Below are 17,966 nucleotides of genomic sequence, written 5' to 3' on the forward strand. Positions count from 1 at the left end.
TTTATCTTCATGTCTGGGACTGTTTTAATGATTTCCATCATCTGATTATTTATATTTTTCTGAAATTCTTCAAGTGCCTCTTTATATGTCTCTTTTAACTCTTCAGCCCTCTTGTTTGCCTCCTCCTGCATTTGTTTACATATTTTATTTGTTTCTTCCATTATCATCTTCTTTACTAAGGACTTGAGGCCATTTTCTTGCCTATCCATTGCTGTTAGGTTCTCTAGGTTGTTTTCATTGGGAATGTTGGAATCCGGAGATGCCAAACTGTTTTGGTTTTTGATAGGATTCTTATGCTGCCCTCTTGTCATTTTGATGGCTCTGGTGCTGGAAGGTATTTTGTAGTGACCTTCGCTGGTTGAGAGTGGTTAATTGATGACTGATTATAGGTTAGGTGCTCTTGCCTGTGGGGATCAGGGGGTATTTTTGTGGAACAGGTAGGTGATCCGGTTTCACTCCTGGTGGTTTTCGTCTGCCCCCTGGGTTCCAGGCTGAGCCAGCCAAAGTAGATATCTGTTTGGACTTTACTGCTGTAATTCAGATCAGCAGTCTTGGGACCTAGAATAAGGTCCGCACACAAACGTTCTGGCTGAGTAGGTTGATCTCAGTTGCCTGTTCTTCCTGTGGATTTGCAGTCAAGACCCCAGGTAGATCAGATCTTCTGGGGGTGTAACTGTCTTTTAGCTCTGCCTCTATACCCTGTAGCAGTGTCCAACCTCTCCCAGTACTATATGCCTAGAGGGACCAAGGTTGCTCTTGGTCAGCAATTAGGCACTGCAAGCAAGACCCTCTTTTCGACTCCCAATAAAGTGAGAGTGTCTGCCTTGCTTGGCCAGGATCTCCACTGGACACTCACATTCAGGGAGCAGGGAGCACTGTGCCAGGGCCTTGGGGCTGGGCAGTTAGTAAGACTGGCTCTGCAGGGCTCTGGTGGCCACTTGTGGACCCAAATCTTTCCGCCAGGGTATGTGGGTCCCCCTCACACTCTGGGTCAGCAATTAGACACTGCAAACACGACCCATCCATGTCTCGTCTCCCAATAATGTGCGAGTGCCTGCCTTGCTCAGGCCAGGATCTCCCGCTGGGCTCACAGGGAGCTCAGGGCCAGCTCAGCTGGTCTCTCTCTCTCGTTTGGGGAGCAGAGAGTGCAGTGCCAGGGCCTTGCGACTGGGCAGTTAGTAAGACTGGCTCTGCAGAGCTCTGGCGGCCACTCGCGGACCCAAATCTTCCTGCCAGGGTATGTGGGCCCCCTCACAGTCTGGGTCAGCAATTAGACACTGCAAACATGACCCATCCACTTCTCGTCTCCCGATAATGAGAGAGTGCCTGCCTTGCTCAGGCCAGGATCTCCAGCTGGGCGCTCACGTGCCGGGAGCGGGGAGTGGGGAGCAGAGCGTAGGACCAGTGCCTTGCGGCTGGGTAGGCACAAAAGGGTTGCAGAGCTCTGGTGGAAGTCCGCGGACCCAGGTCTTCCTGCGGGGCAAATAAGTTCAGCTATAGCTCTGGGCAAGACCCACGTCTCCCGATGGGTCTGTGGAAGCAGCTCAAGGTAATTTCTCACTGCCGCTGTTTGCAGGCTCAGTCCGCTGTGATTGGTGATAAGTTTGGCCCCGGATGGCCAGCGAGCTATAGTCCCACTATAACTGTCTCTGTTGGGTCCCGCTGCCTGTGTTTTCAGTCGGCCTAGGCAGGATGGCCAGCGAGCTGCAGTCCCACTATAACTGTCTCTTTTGGGTCCCACCGCCTGTGTTTTCAGTTGGCCTGGGCGGGTGACCTCTGAAGTTTGGGGTGGTGCGGAAAAATCAAGTGACCATATGTGTGTGGATTCATATCTGGGTCTTCGATTCCACTGATCAACCAGCCTGTTGCTGTGCCAGTACCATGCTGTTTTAATTACTATTGCTTTATAGTGCAGTTTGAGATCAGGTATGGAGATTCCTCCGGAGCACCTTTTATTGTACAAGATTGTTTTAGCTATTCTGGGTTTTTTGTTTTTCCATATGAAGTTCAGAATTGAACTTTCAATGTCTTTAAAAAATTGTGTAGTTATTTTGATAGGGATTGCATTGAATCTGTAGATTGCTTTTGGTAGGATGGCCATTTTTACTATGTTAATTCTCCCAATCCATGAGCAAGGAAGATCATGCCATCTTCTCAGGTCATCTTCAATCTCTTTCTTCAGAGTTTTGAAATTTTTTTCATACAAGTCCTTCACTTGCTTAGTTAGGGTAACTCCTAGATATTTTATATTGCTTGTGGCTAATGTGAAGGGTGTGGTTTTCCTAATTCCTTCCTCTGCAAGCTTGTCATTTGTGTATAGGAAGGCTACAGACTTTTTTGAGTTAATTTTGTATCCAGCCAATTTGCTGAAGGTGTTTATCAGCTTTAGGAGTTCTCTGGCGGAGTTTTGAGGGTCACTTATGTATACTATCATATCATCTGCAAATAGGGATAATTTGACTTCCTCCTTTCCCATTTGGATACCCTTGATCTCCTTTTGTTGTCTTATTGCTCTGGCTAGAACTTCGAGTACTATATTGAAGAGATATGGAGAGAGTGGGCAGCCTTGCCTTGTTCCCGATTTTAGAGGAATTTCCTTGCGTATCTCACCATTTACTTTGATTTTGGCTATTGGCTTGCTATATATAGCCTTTATTATGTTGAGGAAAGTGCCTTGTATCCCTGATCTCTCTAAAACTTTAAACATGAATGGGTGTTGAATTTTATCAAATGCTTTCTCTGCATCCAAGGAGATGATCATGTGGTTTTTTATTTTCAGTTTGTTTATATGGTGGATTACATTGATGGATTTCCGTATATTCAACCATCCCTGCATGCCTGGAATGAAGCCTACTTGGTCATGATGAATGATATCTTTGATGTGCTCCTGTATTCGTTTTGCAAGTATTTTATTTAGTATTTTTGCATCTATGTTCATAAGAGAAATTGGTCTGAAATTCTCTTTCTTTGTTGAGTCTTTGTGAGGTTTAGGTATCAATGAGACTATGGCCTCATAGAATGAATTTGGTAATTTTCCATCCATTTCTATCTTTTGGAGTAGCTTGAAGAGTATCGGTATTAGCTCGCCCTTGAAGGTCTGGTAGAATTCTGCACTGAAACCCTCTGGCCCTGGGCTTTTTTTTGGTTGGGAGACCATTGATGATTGCTTCTATTTCTGTAGGGGAAATGGGACTATTTAGCTTGTTTATCTGTTCTTCATTCAACTTTGGCAAGTGAAATTGATCAAAAAAATCGTCCATTTCCCTTAGATTTTCAAATTTTGTGGCGTATATGCCTTCAAAGTAGGATCTTATGATTCTTTGAATTTCTTCAGTGTCTGTTGTTATGTCTCCCTTTTCATTTCTGATTTTGTTGATTTCAATACTGTCTCTCTGCCTTTTAGTTATTTTGGCTAATGGTCTGTCTATCTTGTTGATTTTCTCAAAGAACCAGCTTTTGGTTTTGTTGATTCTTTGGACTGTTTTCTTAGTTTCTAATTTGTTAATTTCAGCCCTGAGTTTGATTATTTCCAGGCGTCTACTCCTCTTGGGTGTTTCTGCTTCTTTTTTTCCTAGGGCTTCCAGTTGTGTTGTTAAGATGCTTATGTGCGATGTTTCCAATTTCTTTTTAAAGGCACTTAGTGCTATGAATTTTCCTCTTAGCACTGCTTTCAATGTATCCCACAAATTTGGGTATGTTGTTTCTTCATTTTCATTGAATTTCAGAAACTCCTTGATTTCTTTCTTTATTTCTTCCCTGACCCAGGTGTCATTTAGCAGAGAGTTGTTTAGTTTCCACGTACGTGTAGGCTTTTTGTTATTTCTGTTGTTGTTGAATTGCAGCCTAAGAGCATGGTGATCTGATAGGATACAAGGTATTATTTCAATCCTCTTGTATCTATTGAGGCTTGCTTTGTGACCTACGATGTGATCAATTTTGGAGAAGGTTCCATGGGGTGCAGAGAAGAAGGTGTATTCTTTCTTGTTTGGGTGAAAGGTTCTATAGATATCTGTTAGATCCATTTGGCCCATGGCATTGGTTAATGATGTTATTTCTCGGCTTAGTTTCTGTTTCAATGACTTATCCTTCACTGAGAGTGGGGTGCTGAAGTCTCCCACTATTATTGTGTGTGGATCGATGTGTGGTTTAAGCTTTTTTAGGAGATCTTTTACAAATGTGGGTGCCCTTGTATTGGGAGCATAGATGTTCAGAATTGTGATGTCATCTTGGTTGACTTTACCTTTGATGAGTATGAAGTGTCCTTCCTCATCCCTTTTGATTAATTTTGGTTGAAAGTCTATTTTGTTCGATACTAAAATGGCTACGCCTGCTTGCTTCTTGTGACCATTTGCTTGGAATATTTTTTTCCAACCTTTTACCCTGAGGTAATGCCTTTCATTATGGGTGAGATGTGTTTCTTGAATGCAGAAGAATGTTGGGTCTTGTTTATGTACCCATTCAGTTAGTCTGTGTCTTTTTATTGGAGAATTGAGGCCATTGATGTTGAGAGATATTAATGACCAGTGACTGTTAAGAGTCTTAATTTTGATGTTGTTTCCAGTTGAGTGTTCGTGTAGTTGTGTTTTTGCCATGGGATAGTTATCTATTTCCTGGGTAGTTTTGGTTGTAGCTTGACCCTTTGGGATGGAGTTTTCCTTCTAGTACCTTCTGTAAAGCTGTGTTTGTGGATAGGTACTGTTTGAATTTGTTTTTGTCATGGAATATTTTGTTTTCTCCATCAATGGTTATTGATAATTTTGCTGGGTAAATTAGTCTGGCCTGGCATCTGTGTTCTCTTAGGGTTTGCAGGATCTCTGTCCAGGCCCTTCTGGCTTTTATGGTCTCTGCTGAGAAGTCGGGTGTAATTCTGATAGGTTTACCATTAAATGTTATTTGGCCCTTTTCCCTTGCAGCTTTTAATATTTTTTCTTTGTTCTGCATGTTTTGTGTTTTGATTATTATGTGGAGGGCAGTTTTTCTTTTCTGGTCAATTCTATTTGGTGTTCTGTAGGTCTATTGTATGTTTATAGGCATCTCTTTCTTTAGATTGGGGAAATTTTCTTCTATGATTTTGTTGAGAATAGTTTCTGGGCCCTGGAGTCTGATGTCTTCTCTTTCTTCAATGCCTATTATCCTCAGATTTCTTCTTTTCATGGTGTCCTTAATTTCTTGGATGTTTTGTGTCAGGACTTTTCCAGATTTGGCATTTTCTTTAATGGTTGATTCAATATCTGTGATTGTATCTTCTAGCCCTGAGATTCGTTCTTCCATCTCTTGGATTCTGTTAGAAAAGCTCACCTCTGTGTTGCTCGCCTTCTTCTCTGAGGTCTCACGTTCTCGTTTTTCTTCTGTCTGTGTGTTTATCATTGAATCCATTTTCATTTTCAGATCTTGAACTGATTTTTTGATTTCTTTCATCTGATTTTTTGTATATTCCTGAGTTTCTTCCATTGCCTCTTCATAGGTCTTCAGAGCTTGAACCGTTTTATTTCTTTCTTTTATCTGGTTGTTCGCATTTTCCTGCAATTTTTCCAGTTCCACTCTATGTGCTTCTTTTACGTCTCTCACCTGTTTGTCTGCGTCTTCCTGCATTTGATTACGAATTTTATTTGTTTCCTCCATTATCATCCTCATTACTAAGGATTTGAGGTCATTTTATTGTATTTCCATTGTATTTGAGTTCTCTGTGTTGTTTTCTTTGGGATAGCTGGAAACTGGAGACGCCATGTTGTTTTGGGGTTTTTTGCGTATGCTTTTTCGTTGTCCTTTAGACATCTTGCTGTCTTTGTTTTTGTTGGGTAGCTTCCAGAGTTGAATGGAGGGTGTCTGACGATAGATTCACTTGTTTTCTCACGATTTCCCTAGGCTGCGAGCTCAAAGCTTCACTGGTGTGGATGTTAGGAGGTTAGCCCTGTTGTTCTGGTCTCTCACAGCCCGTATCCTCAGCCCCCCTCTGCTGTGGATCCTGCAATTGTTCTGGGTCTCTGAATGAGCGTTGGGTCAGGCCAAGGTATCCACAGCCTCTGTGTTCCCTGCCAAGTCCAGCCAGGAGCACTGGGACCGAACCACGGGCAGAACTCAGCTAGATTCTCAGGGCCTGAACCGTCTGCCAAGCTCAGCTAGGGATTTTGGGCCCAAAATGCACACAGGGTCCAGCCAGAATTTTTGGGCTGGGACTATGCACCAAGCCCCGCTAGGGCCTTTTAGCCCAAAGTGCGTGCTGTGGTCAGTTATTGACTCAGGGCCCGAACTGACCACCAATCTCAGCCAGGAATTCTGGATTCAAACTGCACACTGTGTCCAACAAGAGTCTTACAGCTGGTGGAACCGAGCGCTCTGTCCAGCCTGCACCACAGCAGGAGAACTGCGGCTGCTCTGAGTTAGCGCCAGTGGTGGAACAAGTGCTCCGCCCAGACTGTGTCACCGCAGGGGAGCTGCCGCTGAGCTGAGGTGGTGCCTAGGATGGAACTGAGCATGTCACCATGCCTGCACCACAGCAGGAGAACTGCAGCTGCTCTGAGTTAGCGCCTGTGGTGAAACCAAGTGCTCCGCCCAGCCTGTGTCACCGCAGTGGAGCTGCCGCTGAGCTGAGGTGCTGCCTAGTGTGGAGCTGCAAGCTCAACTGAGCCTGCGCCACAGCAGGGGAGCTGTGGCCACGCTGAGTTAGTGCCTCAGGCAGAATTGCTTGCTGGTCCAGGCCAGTACCCGGAACTCTGGGGCCGAACTGTCCGCCGAGTCCAGTCTGGGTCCAAAGGCTCCACGCGACCCAAATCCTGCCCCGAGTCCCCTCTCCTGCAGCAATTCCCACCAGCCACCACACCAATCGCCTCCACCAGAAGGCTATGAGCTGCAAACCTCAGCCGGCGCTGCTGGTGCAGCTGGTGCTGCTGCCTCTGCCGCTGCCGCTCCGATCAGAGCAAAACCACGCTCCTCCCGTGTGCAGGGGCACGCAGGTCCTCCGCACCCTGGTCCCTCCAAACCGTGGAGCACTCCTGCTGCTGTGATGTTCGGACCTCGGTGTTCCTGGCTCAGAAATCTGTGCAATTCCCTGAATTGTTCACTGGAGCCTCCAAACGCGGTCCACACTGCTCGCCGCCATCTTGGATCCACAGCATCTCCTTTTTTAAATTAGGGAAATTTTCTTCTATAATTTTGTTGAAAATACTTTCTGGGCCTTGGAGGTGGGCATCTCCTCTTTCTTCAATGCCTATTATCTTCAGTTTTCTTCCTTTCATGGTGTCCTTGATTTCTTGGATGTTTTCTGTCAGGAATTTTTCAGATTTATTATTTTCTTTAATGGTTGCTTGAAGATCTACAATTGTGTCTTCTAGTCCCGAGATTTGTTCCTCCATCTCTTGGATTCTGTTAGAGAAGCTTGCCTCTATGTTGCTTACCTTCCTGTCTAAGCTCTCTCATTCCTGTTTTTTTTTCTCTCTGTGTCCTTTCATTGTATACATTTTCATCTTCAGATCTTGAACTGTTTTATTGATTTTTTTAACTGATTGTTTGTATATTCCCAAGTTTCCATCTGGTTTTTTGTATTTTCCTGATTTTTTTCCAGTGCCTCTCTATAGGCCTCTTTTATGTCTTCCACCTGTTTGGTTGTGTCTTCCTGCATTTGATTATGAATTTGATTAGTTTCCCCCATTATCATTTTTATTACTAAGGATTTGAGGTCATTTTCTTTTATTTCAATTGTGTTTGAGTTCTCTGGGTTGCTTTCTTTGGTATAGTGGTGATCTGGAGATGCCATATTGTTTTGGTTTTTGTTGTTTATGTTTTTTATGTTGACCTTTAATCATCCTGCCATCTATGATGTTGGGAGGTAGCTTCTGGTGTTGGGTGGAGGGAGTCTGAGGACAGATCCATCCATTTCCCTGAGATTTCCCTAGGCCAGGAGCTCTGATGCTTCAGTGCTGGGATGATTTCATTCCCATTTACCGAATTCACACTGCCAAGCAAGGCCACAGCTCCCAGTTCACAGGCGGGCTCTGGTCCAGGCTGTGGGAATTGGTCTGCTTTCCTACTTGTGCTGCTGGATTGCAGAAAGCCAGACCTGCTGTGCCAGGCTCTCTCAGCCAGTGATCCCCAGCTCCCCTGAACTGTGAATCTCAGTAGCATCTCGGGTCTCAGACCATGCTCAGTCTGGTCAAAATGACCACAGCCTTTGGGCCCCTGTGTGGCACCAGGGCTTTCTGTGGACTGGCACAAGTTGGGTGGAGGGGGTCTGAGAAGAGACCCCCTCCATTTACCCAAGATTTCCCTAGGCCAGGAACCCTGATGCTTCACTGCTGGGATGATTTCAGTCTCATTTACTAAATTCATGATACTGAGCCAGGCCACAGCTCCCAGATTGCAGGCAGGCTGTAGACCAGGCTGTGGGACTGGTCTGCCTTCCTCCATGTGCTGCCGGATGGCAGGAGGTCAGACCTGTCCATTGGCCCGTGGCTGCCCTGTGCAGATCTCTCTCACCCAGTGATCTCCAGCTCCTGCTGTGGTCCATGGCTCCCGATGGCTTCTACGTTCTTTTCCCTGCAGATCAAACACCACGTGTCCTTGCTGCAGCCATCTTGGAATCACCTCTGTAGTTCTTGTCTTCTTCCCTAAGTTTTCTATATCCAGAATTTTCTCAGTTATATTTTCTTTATTTTTTTCTACTCCCAGTTTTGGTATTGAGCAGTTTTATTCATTTCCTTCACCTGTTTGTATTTTCCTGTATTTCTGTAAGTTATCTATTTATTTCTTCTTTAAGGGCCTCTACCTGTTTGATTGTATTTTCCTGTATTTCTTTAATAAGTTTACTCCTTTCCCCTTTAAAGGTCTCTATCATCTTGATTAGCATAATTTTAGGGTCATTTTTTTGTGTTTCAGTTATGTAGAGTGTCAGGGTTGCTTGTAATGGCATAAACGGGTTCTGATGGAGCCATATTGCTGTGGCTTTTGTTGACTGTGTTCTTATGCTGGCATTTAGCCATCGTATTTTCTCTGGATAGCCTTGGGGGTACAAGTAGAGCATGGACAAGAGGCTGTATTGTCCTGGAGCAGCCCTTCTCAGAATGGAATGCTGGGTATGGTTGTGGACTGGTTGCTGGATTTCAGGGAAACATCTGCCATTCTCCTAAGTTGACTGTGTCCTAGTTAGACCCACAGGTAGGGTATCAGAGTCGTGGTGTCTAGGCTGTTGATCTTGAGCACCAACATGTCTGCTCAGGGATGCAGGAACCCTCCTTTCCCTGGGTGACTGCTGGAGTCAGTAGCTATGCCACTTTCATGCTTGTTCCACAGTCTCTGAGCTCAATTGCACAGATACCATGCATTGGGCACCTCATGGGGTCTGACAGATCTCCTCAGGGAGACAGGTAGAGCCTTGGACTGGTGGATGGGACCATTTACCTGAATACTGCGATTTGTGTGGCCAGAGGCTGGAACTGCATGTCCTTGAAACCCAGGCGTTTTCCTCTGTATAGTGAGAATAGCCAAGTGGGTGGAGATTGGAACCTAGCATCCAGGAACCTGGGAGTTATCCCCACTACTACAGTAAGAGTAGTGGCCAGAGGCTGGAACTGCTTGTTCCCACCTCTCAGCTTAGCTAGAAAAGAAAGACACAGGATTTTGAAGTCTGCACCATAGCCTCTGGCTTGCTTTGCAGTCTTGCAGTCCTGCTACCCAGACACTGTGCATGCTGGGTGCTACCATCTTGGATCTCTTGTCTGAATTGGCTAGTCTTAGCTTTTTAGTGGCTTTAATGTGGTTTTAAAGTTTAAGATGTAGTTACTTCACGTCTCCCTTTCTGTTTTCTCTTCCAAGTCTTCCTTTGCTTCCTCCCATATTCATAGCCTCCTTTCTTGCTTTTCATTAAATATTGATTTGTATTTCTGTGTATGATTATCACATGTATTAGTGGTTGGAAGAGAGCATAGGCTCCCTTGGAGATGCAATCACAGGTAGTTGTACATTGCCTGATGTAGTTGTTGGGAAACAAACTCAGGTCATTTGGAGTTTAGAAATCACTGGGAACAGTGTAGCATTGTGGTAAGGAACCAGAGGTGGGCCATAGCAGGCCAGGATACTGCCTGGGTGAGAGAATGCACCAGAGCTGCAGGAACTGTCTTGAACATTCCTTGATTAATCCCATTCCCACCATCGATTACCTATTAAGGGTGGCCTTCTGTGCCTGTGATGGGGTAGGTGACCGCCAAGCAACTATTGACTATGGATGGTTTCTGTGGGAGGCATAATCACTGGTGACCACTGGGATGTTTTCCATGCTATAGTGCAGCAGCTCTCAACCTGCGGGTCTCGACCACTCTGGGGGTCAAAGAACCCTTTGACAGGGGTCACATATCAGTTATCCTGCTGATCAGATATTTACATTGCATAATAATGGAAATTAATAACAGTAAACTTACAGTTATGAAGTAACAATGAAATAATTTTATGGTTGGGTTCACCACAACATGAGGCATTAGAATGATTGAGAACCATTGCTCTAGAAGATGGACAGACCCACATCCATGCACATATAGGCACCACGAACTAGACTTAGTGAATTATAAGCAAAGTCTGGACTGACTTGGTCATGAACTCAGGTGTCCACTATATGACCACTTCCTCTTGGTGGGGAGACCTCATGACACTCAGAGGAAGAGTAAGCAGACTACCAGGAAGAGACCTGATAGGCTGTGATCTTACAGAGGGAGATGAGGTCCCCTTCTGTCTTAGACCTAGGGTAGGGAAATAGGGTGAAAGAGGAAGGAAGGGGGGGAATAGGGAGATACAAGTAAGGGATAACAACTGAGATGTAATATGAATAAATTACTTAAATAAAAATTAAAAAAGAAAAGGAAAATAAAAAAGCCCTTCTGGTGCTAAAAGTCTCCACCAAGTAATTAGCTATTAGTTTGATGTTTCTGCTTGTATATATGACTTGGAGCTTTCATTTTGAAGCCTTCATCACCCTTTCTTTAGCCTTGTTTTTAGCATTTTGACTGTAATAAGTCATGGGTAATTTGTTTTCTGACATTGCTTATTTTGTGTCTTGGGCCTATTTATTTGAGTGAGTATCTCTTTCTTTGTTTTGTGAAAAATTTTCTATTATTTTGTTGAAAATATTAGCCATGTTATTGGCTTGGAGTTCTTTCTCCTATGTCATGAAGTGGGGAAGGGATTTGTCAAGGAGTATGTGGTGGGCACTAGACGGGGGAAGTGGAGAACACACGTGGTTATATCGTATACATGCATGACATTCTCATAGGTAAAGAAGGATTAAACATAAAGTAAAAAAGATTAAAAAGGACTGCAGCAGAACAAAACAAAACTCTCAAGAGAAGAAATATAAGTGGCTACTAAGAAAGTCTCCAACATCCTTATCCATTAGAGAAATCCAGATTAAAGCCACTTCAAGATTCATCTTGCTCCAGCAATGGCCACCATCAAGAACATAAACAACAAATGCTGGTTGGGTGTAGGGAGAGGGAACCATCACACTGTTGTCTGGACTGTAAACTGGGTGCAGGGACATTGGAAGTCAGTCTGGAGATTTCTCAAAACAGTAGCGCCAAAAAAATCCAAATTAAAACGACTGCACAATCCAGCTGAACACTCCTGAGCACTCATCTAAAGGACTCTATACCCTATGGCATGCACATCTGCACAGCCTTGTTCACTGCTGCCATATTTACAACCACTAGGAAGTGGGAGCAGTCAGAGTTCCATCAACTGATGCATAGACAATAAAGATGTGGTGCATATCAGAAAAATGCAATTTTCAGGAAAATCAATGGAAGGGGAATTTTTTTCTCAGTGTGATAACCCAGGACTCAAATGACAGAAACTACATGTTCTTTCTCATATGGAGATTCTGTCTTTGGAAGCCAGTAAAAACTGAGAGAAATGGGGGAAATTAATTTCAAGGAGGGAGCAGTAAAACATAGATGGTAAAGAAGGGTAATAATTAAGGTAGAAAGATCTAGGCAGTAGGAGAGGCCAGGATGTAGGTTGGAGGGAAAAATTAACCGAGAAAAGAAAGTATAAAGAAACGATTTGGGAAACCAGATGCACCCACCTGTGCAATAATGTCTTCTCTGTTGTGCTTGTAACCAGCTACCTTCTGGTCTGATTGTAGACTCACACCATGGGCGACAGGAGAAGAATGCATGGTACAGTATGCCTGACTAAATGTGTACAGGGGAGGAAGTAGGTCCCTGTGGGGAGTGTTTTTCTGATGGCAAACCAAACTGATGTAGCAGCAAACTGTCTTCCAAATACCTATGCTTTTCCCCACTGACAGAAGTGGCTCCTAGCCTTAATCAGAGCTTTCTTCCTTATGGTGGTGAAAACAGAATCATTGCTGCCCAAGATGCAGAAATAAGTGGTGGCTGTGGATCTTTCTCTAAAGAAGCAATTTGTGTCCCCCCCCCATTCTAAGGCTCAGGGAACACTAAGGGAGATGGTGTGAGAAGTATGTAAGAGCTGGAAGATATGGGGAAGGGCTGCAAAACTCCATTCTCCAGAATTTCAGCCATCAGTTCATGCCAACAGTAGTTACCATCAATGTGAATAGATGTGGATGTAGCTCTAAGACCAGATGAGAGCTTGGTAGAGAGGCTGGACCAGGAGACCTGGGAGGAGCTTCAGAGAGCCACAGATTTCCTAAGACCATAGTAAATCCTTAGGGAAAGGGGTAGAGTGGGAGATAAGGACTTTGGTCTTTCTCCCCTTTCATAGTCTATTAAATTTGTTAATTTAGAAAGAGGGTCTCCTCAGACAAAACAGCGCCTTCCAGGACTGACAGTTTCTGTCCTTTATACATGCTGTTGTGATGGGGTTGGTGCACAGCTGTTATGATGGGGTTGGTGCACAGCTGAGGTTCACAAGCCTTGTGAGAAGCCCCTAAGTACAGCAGCCATGAGACAAAGAGGGTGAAGAGAAAGATGGGGCAGGACACCATTTTAAGGTATGCACGCATGGAAGAGAAGGATGTCATATCTATTGTGCAGATGAATTTCTTTATTAAGACTCAGATTGTTGTATCCCCGGGTGTTAAACACTGGGCCAGACACAGGTTTAGTCTTCTATGGTTGTTGAAGGAGTTTGATTGTTTTCTTAATCCAAGGTATAAAGCTGGAGATTCTGGTGAATACCTGAGGAATTTCCCCAGTGCAGTGGTGTCGGCTGACAATGCCCTGGGCCACATTGTCACACACGAAGGGTCCCCCGGAATCTTCCTGTAGACAGATAAAGGAGAATTCATATGATTCTTAGTAAGTAACCTCTTATTGCCTCTTTCTAGACTCATTTTCTCCACATTCTTCTGTGTTCCCACTAAGGCCTGGATTTTCAGATGGGAAAGGCTAAGTGCCACCATTGCCCTTGATGCTGAACTCTGCGACTCACTAGAATGTCTCTGCCTGGCTGTGTCTTTTCTTCAGTTTAAGTAGACTTAGCTGTCCTATTTTCCCATGCTGAAAAGACAGGATTGGATATTGGAAAATGTTAGATCGCTGTGTGTTGATCCCTACATATACTCTAGACTAGCCATGGATTTACAGTGGGAGACGACCTGGCTGTGTGTTTTTATTATGGCTCTGTCTCTGGGCAACATTTGGGGATGAGTATGTCCTTACCTCACCAGTAGCCTTCTTCTCCTTGGGATTTCCCACACAGATCTGGGTGAAGTTGTTGTAGCCATTGAACATTTCTTGGCATTTCTGGCTATTTTGAACTTCTAGGTTTACTTCTCGAAGTGTGTCAGGAAGGGCACAATTGCGCAGTTCACCCCAGCCGGCCACTGTGCACACCTTTCCAGGTTTCACCCAGTCCTGGCTCTTTGGCAGGGCAATGGTCTTCACAAAACTATTGTTTTGAGCTTTGCGTTCCAGCTGGTCAGAACGATGAAGAATCATTGTTCAGGTGTGGCCCTCTCAGCAAGCTTAAACCAGGATGGGGTTGCCTGTAATTTTTTTTATTTGCAAAGCCCCTCCATCCCAGCCCCCCAACTCCATTTTCCTGCCATAGGACCAATATATCAGCCACCCAGAGGAAAGGAATGAAGTGTCCTCTAGAAATCTTTGGGAGTACAGCAGAGGTCAGTAACATGGTACCTTTAGTAGCATGATGTCATTAACCAGTGTTGTGTTATTAAAGGCCTCGTGAAGTTTGGTTTTTTGAATGGGAATGACCTGGATGGTTTTATTTTCGCTGATATTGTGAACACCCAAGGTTACTCTCATATTTCTGTGAAAATAAGATGGATTAAGTACAACATAAGCGCAATGAAGCAGTCTCTGAAAAGTATGTTGAGAGATCAGCCTATGGCAGAGCTCAGCTGTTTCAAACAGCAAGAAATTCACAGGGAACATTGTGCCTTTGGTCTTCAGTAACCTCCCCAGCCATGCTGACCCTCCACCCAAACCATATGTCCCCATGTTTCACAAGCACGTTAGGTCAAATAGGATAGAGTCAGGTTGATTTAAACCTTTTGTTCTTTGTGTTTAGGGACAGCCAGGATGTGTTGTTATTTGGTTGGTCCCAGACAACAAAGACCTAGTTGCTTCTCCTTACCTTCCATGACAGTGAGCTGCTGTCATTACGATGTCCTTTTCCACAAGGAAACCACCACAGCGACGGATGTTTGAGTTGCTATCGTAGTATTTTATGAATGCCATGTAAGGCCGGGAGTGAGGTTTGGCCTCTGTACCCCAAAAGATTTTTCCTGAAAAAGAATTTTTTTCTGAACCTCTGTGCTCATGGAAACTGCAACACTCCTGGTGACTGAATTAAGAGATATTTCGTCCCATGAGAGTCTGTGGTTGTGGCATGTATGGTGAAGAGACCCTGTATGGGCTGTCACAGGAGAAAGGGTGCCTGGCCTCTGCAGGGGTCACACTGAGCTTGTAACACAGGAGAAAGAATGCCTGGCCTCTGCAGGGGTCACACTGAGCTTGTAGCACAGAAGAAAGGGTGCCTGGCCTCTGCAGGGATCACACTGAGCTTGTAGCACAGAAGAAAGGGTGCCTGGCCTCTGCAGGGGTCACACTGAGCTTGTAACACAGAAGAAAGGGTGCCTGGCCTCTGCAGGGGTCACACTGAGCTTGTAGCACAGAAGAAAGGGTGCCTGGCCTCTGCAGGGATCACACTGAGCTTGTAGCACAGGAGAAAGGGTGCCTGGCCTCTGCAGGGGTCACACTGAGCTTGTAGCACAGAAGGAAGGGTGCCTGGCCTCTGCAGGGGTCACACTGAGCTTGTAGCACAGGAGAAAGAATGCCTGGCCTCTGCAGGGGTCACACTGAGCTTGTAGCATGACTTCATCCCCCCTAGCTTCAGTTTAGTCTTGTAGTAATGATGGTGCCTTGACAAATTAAACCTCGTGTACACATTAAGGAAGAATGCAGCCAACTACAGTTGCTGCTGGTTTTCATGACTCACTGGTGCCCTGCTCACTTATGCACTGGGCTGTGGATGAAGGAAGCATGATGCGCTATGGGACTTGAGAGCTCTCGCTGTTGTTTTCCATTCTGATTCCTGATCCATAGTAAGTACACCACTTAGAAACAGTATTTTTCAGACAATTAAAAAACCCTCAATTGTGCTGTTCTTGCATCTGGGAAGGGAGTTACTAATATAGTCTGATCTTCAGCTTATATTTGTCTTCCTTAGGTCTTTAAATGGCCCTCGGAACGAAGAAGGGAGGACACAGGATAGTAGGGCTCACAGTGAGAAGGGGAAATTGGTTGGAGGTTCCTGTGTCAGCCTGTTTCTACCAAGCTGTAGAGCAGGGATAAAGCCACACTTTGCTGACTGCATAAGCTTGTGGGTAACTGTCATGGTAGACCCATGTGGTTCAGAAGAACAGAGAAAAGATACAAAGCAGACACCTGGAACCTGAGTTGAAGTGTTCTGCTAGTCTTAATCCGACAGCCGCCCTCAGATAAACTCGCTGACACTAGGTTTTGCCAATGGGAACTTCCAGCCCTCATTTGAGATGAATCTTTCCACTAGGGTCCTATGCTATTTTTACAATTCATCACGTTTATATGACTGAGATCTCACTCACCAGGTGCCATTGTGAGTAAGTCAGTGTGATTTTGGGGTCCTACTTATCCAGTGCTAGACCTGGGGTTCAGCAAACTTCTTAGGTGAACTGAGTCAAGAGTAGCTCTCAGATACAGCTTGGCCTGGGCACTACATAAGTGTCAGTGTGCCACATGCCAGCCCCCTAGGGATGGGATGCCTGCTTACCTCCATCAGTGCTGAGTGGTAGGATAGACACCAGGAAGACCAGGAGCAGGAGCATCTTCTTCAGAGGTCTGGCCAGGTCTCCTTTGTAACCTGTGTACTTCTCACAGCTTTTAAACCTTCAGGTGAAGACAGAGGCCCGCGGCTAGAGACCACTAGTTTCCTGTGTGGTATTTAAGAGTTCTTGCGGCATCAGTGTGGTGATGTGCAGGAAGCACATTGTCAGTCCGTTGCTGGTGAGCATGGCCACATTTCCCACAGAAATGTTACACTCTGAGAAGGGCGGACGAACCTATTGAGAACTTCCACACTAAGCCGTGGTGAATCCCTGTGTTCTGTCAGTGCTCAGGGAATTGCAGCATGATGTGTCTTGAATATGTGATCAGGTAATTGTCTCCTTCAAAAAATGACATCTCTACATGCCATACTCTGCTAAAACAACTGAACAGGGCAGCTTCATAGGAAGGATTTGACAGACAAATGTTCAGGTTTCCATGCCAGTCTACAGACACTGATGTCTTCATCTTCTTGATGTTTCAAGAATTGAAAACCTTTCATTACCAAAGTAGTGCGTGGGACCACAGTAGAGATGAAGAACAGAAATAAAGCTGCGCTGTCTGTGCCGAGTGTCTGCATTTGCTCTTGCTCTGCACCGACAAGGCAATCAGGTCCCCAGGGAAGGAGGTGACACAGGCAAAGCTCTGCTGTTCACCTCTCAGTCTCCACTGAGGAGTCAGCTGTAGTTCTTCGTGCAGTTCTGTAAATGTAGATGCCTGGAGAATGCTGACCTTTGAATGTGAAGCTCAAATGCATTTCTGCTCAGAATTCCAGAGTCAATCAGACACTGAGATTACTGTTCCTGACAATTTTGTCATGCGATATAGATGTAAGGAGATTTTTGATGTAATACACATTTATCCCCCATGCTGATTTTGCATCTGTCATGCCAAAGCTGGAATATTCAAGCACATTGTCATTTGCATTTTCCTCACAGTGCGTAGTGGAGGAATTATTGTTATCTTGTTACTCTGTTAACTTATCTTTATACTTTCCCCACCAATTTGCAAATGATGGACACATTCAGTAATGTTAATTAATAAATATCTGTGTGGTAATATATATCTTCTAAAACAAAATCTATGAGGTTACACACATAGGAACTTGAAGATGCTTGATTACAATGTTTCTACTGCAGCAGCTAATTATTGTGTAAATGCACCTTGTCCTCCTCTGTCACAATTTCACGTCTGATTTCTCACATTTTGATAGTGCTATCACATTTTCCTGTAGTTACACTTCCTTTGAGTTATTGGGGCAGGCTCTTGTGTTAGCCTTCTGCCTCACACATGGATCATAGCCTGGTTCTCTCAGGGCTTCCTGGGAACCAGTTGGCACTGTCAAGCCACCATACCATGAGAGCCCTGGTACACCCGTGTCCCTTCTCAGAGTTGACTGCTGTTCTGACCCAGGGCTGGAGAGTCTGTGCATGAGCTCAGACACTATGGGGGAATGTAGTTTGTTTTCTTGTGTGAGGATCTCACTGCTGAATGTGTAATTGCCTTAGGACTTTGTGAATAGAAACAAAGCAAACTAATGGGGCTCACATTTTAAGGAGATAAGATATCTACATATGTACGTCTATGTGTATGTATATATAAGTATAAACACACATGTATGCATTATGTATGTTCACGCACATGTATACATGTACATACACACACACACATACA

The 17,966-nt window shown here is 44.7% G+C and overlaps 1 protein-coding gene across 1 annotated transcript; it reads right to left on the bottom strand.

Annotated features, from left to right (window-relative positions):
* Positions 1-12,998: 12,998 nt before the first annotated feature.
* On the bottom strand, positions 12,999-16,294 carry LOC127186862 (granzyme-like protein 2). The gene is made up of 5 exons (XM_051143169.1): positions 16,240-16,294; positions 14,563-14,713; positions 14,103-14,235; positions 13,626-13,880; positions 12,999-13,226 (listed from the first exon to the last, which is right to left on the bottom strand). Exons 1-5 carry the CDS (start codon positions 16,292-16,294, stop codon positions 13,074-13,076), a joined length of 747 nt encoding a protein of 248 aa, XP_050999126.1. The 3' UTR covers positions 12,999-13,073.
* Between the last annotated feature and the right edge of the window lie 1,672 nt (positions 16,295-17,966).

Source organism: Acomys russatus, chromosome 3, assembly GCF_903995435.1.
Source record: "Acomys russatus chromosome 3, mAcoRus1.1, whole genome shotgun sequence".
Taxonomy (NCBI): domain Eukaryota; kingdom Metazoa; phylum Chordata; class Mammalia; order Rodentia; family Muridae; genus Acomys; species Acomys russatus.

What these genes read in the sequence shown, in the direction of transcription:
- LOC127186862 (XM_051143169.1), bottom strand. Translation starts at nt 16,294, where the DNA reads ATGCTCCTGCTCCTGGTCTTCCTGGTGTCTATCCTACCACTCAGCACT. An exon ending in GCAGCTCACTGTCATGGAAG is followed by an intron (nt 14,236 to 14,562) that starts GTAAGGAGAAGC and finishes TTATTTTCACAG; the next exon opens with AAATATGAGAGTAACCTTGG. An exon ending in ATGACATCATGCTACTAAAG is followed by an intron (nt 13,881 to 14,102) that starts GTACCATGTTAC and finishes CGTTCTGACCAG; the next exon opens with CTGGAACGCAAAGCTCAAAA.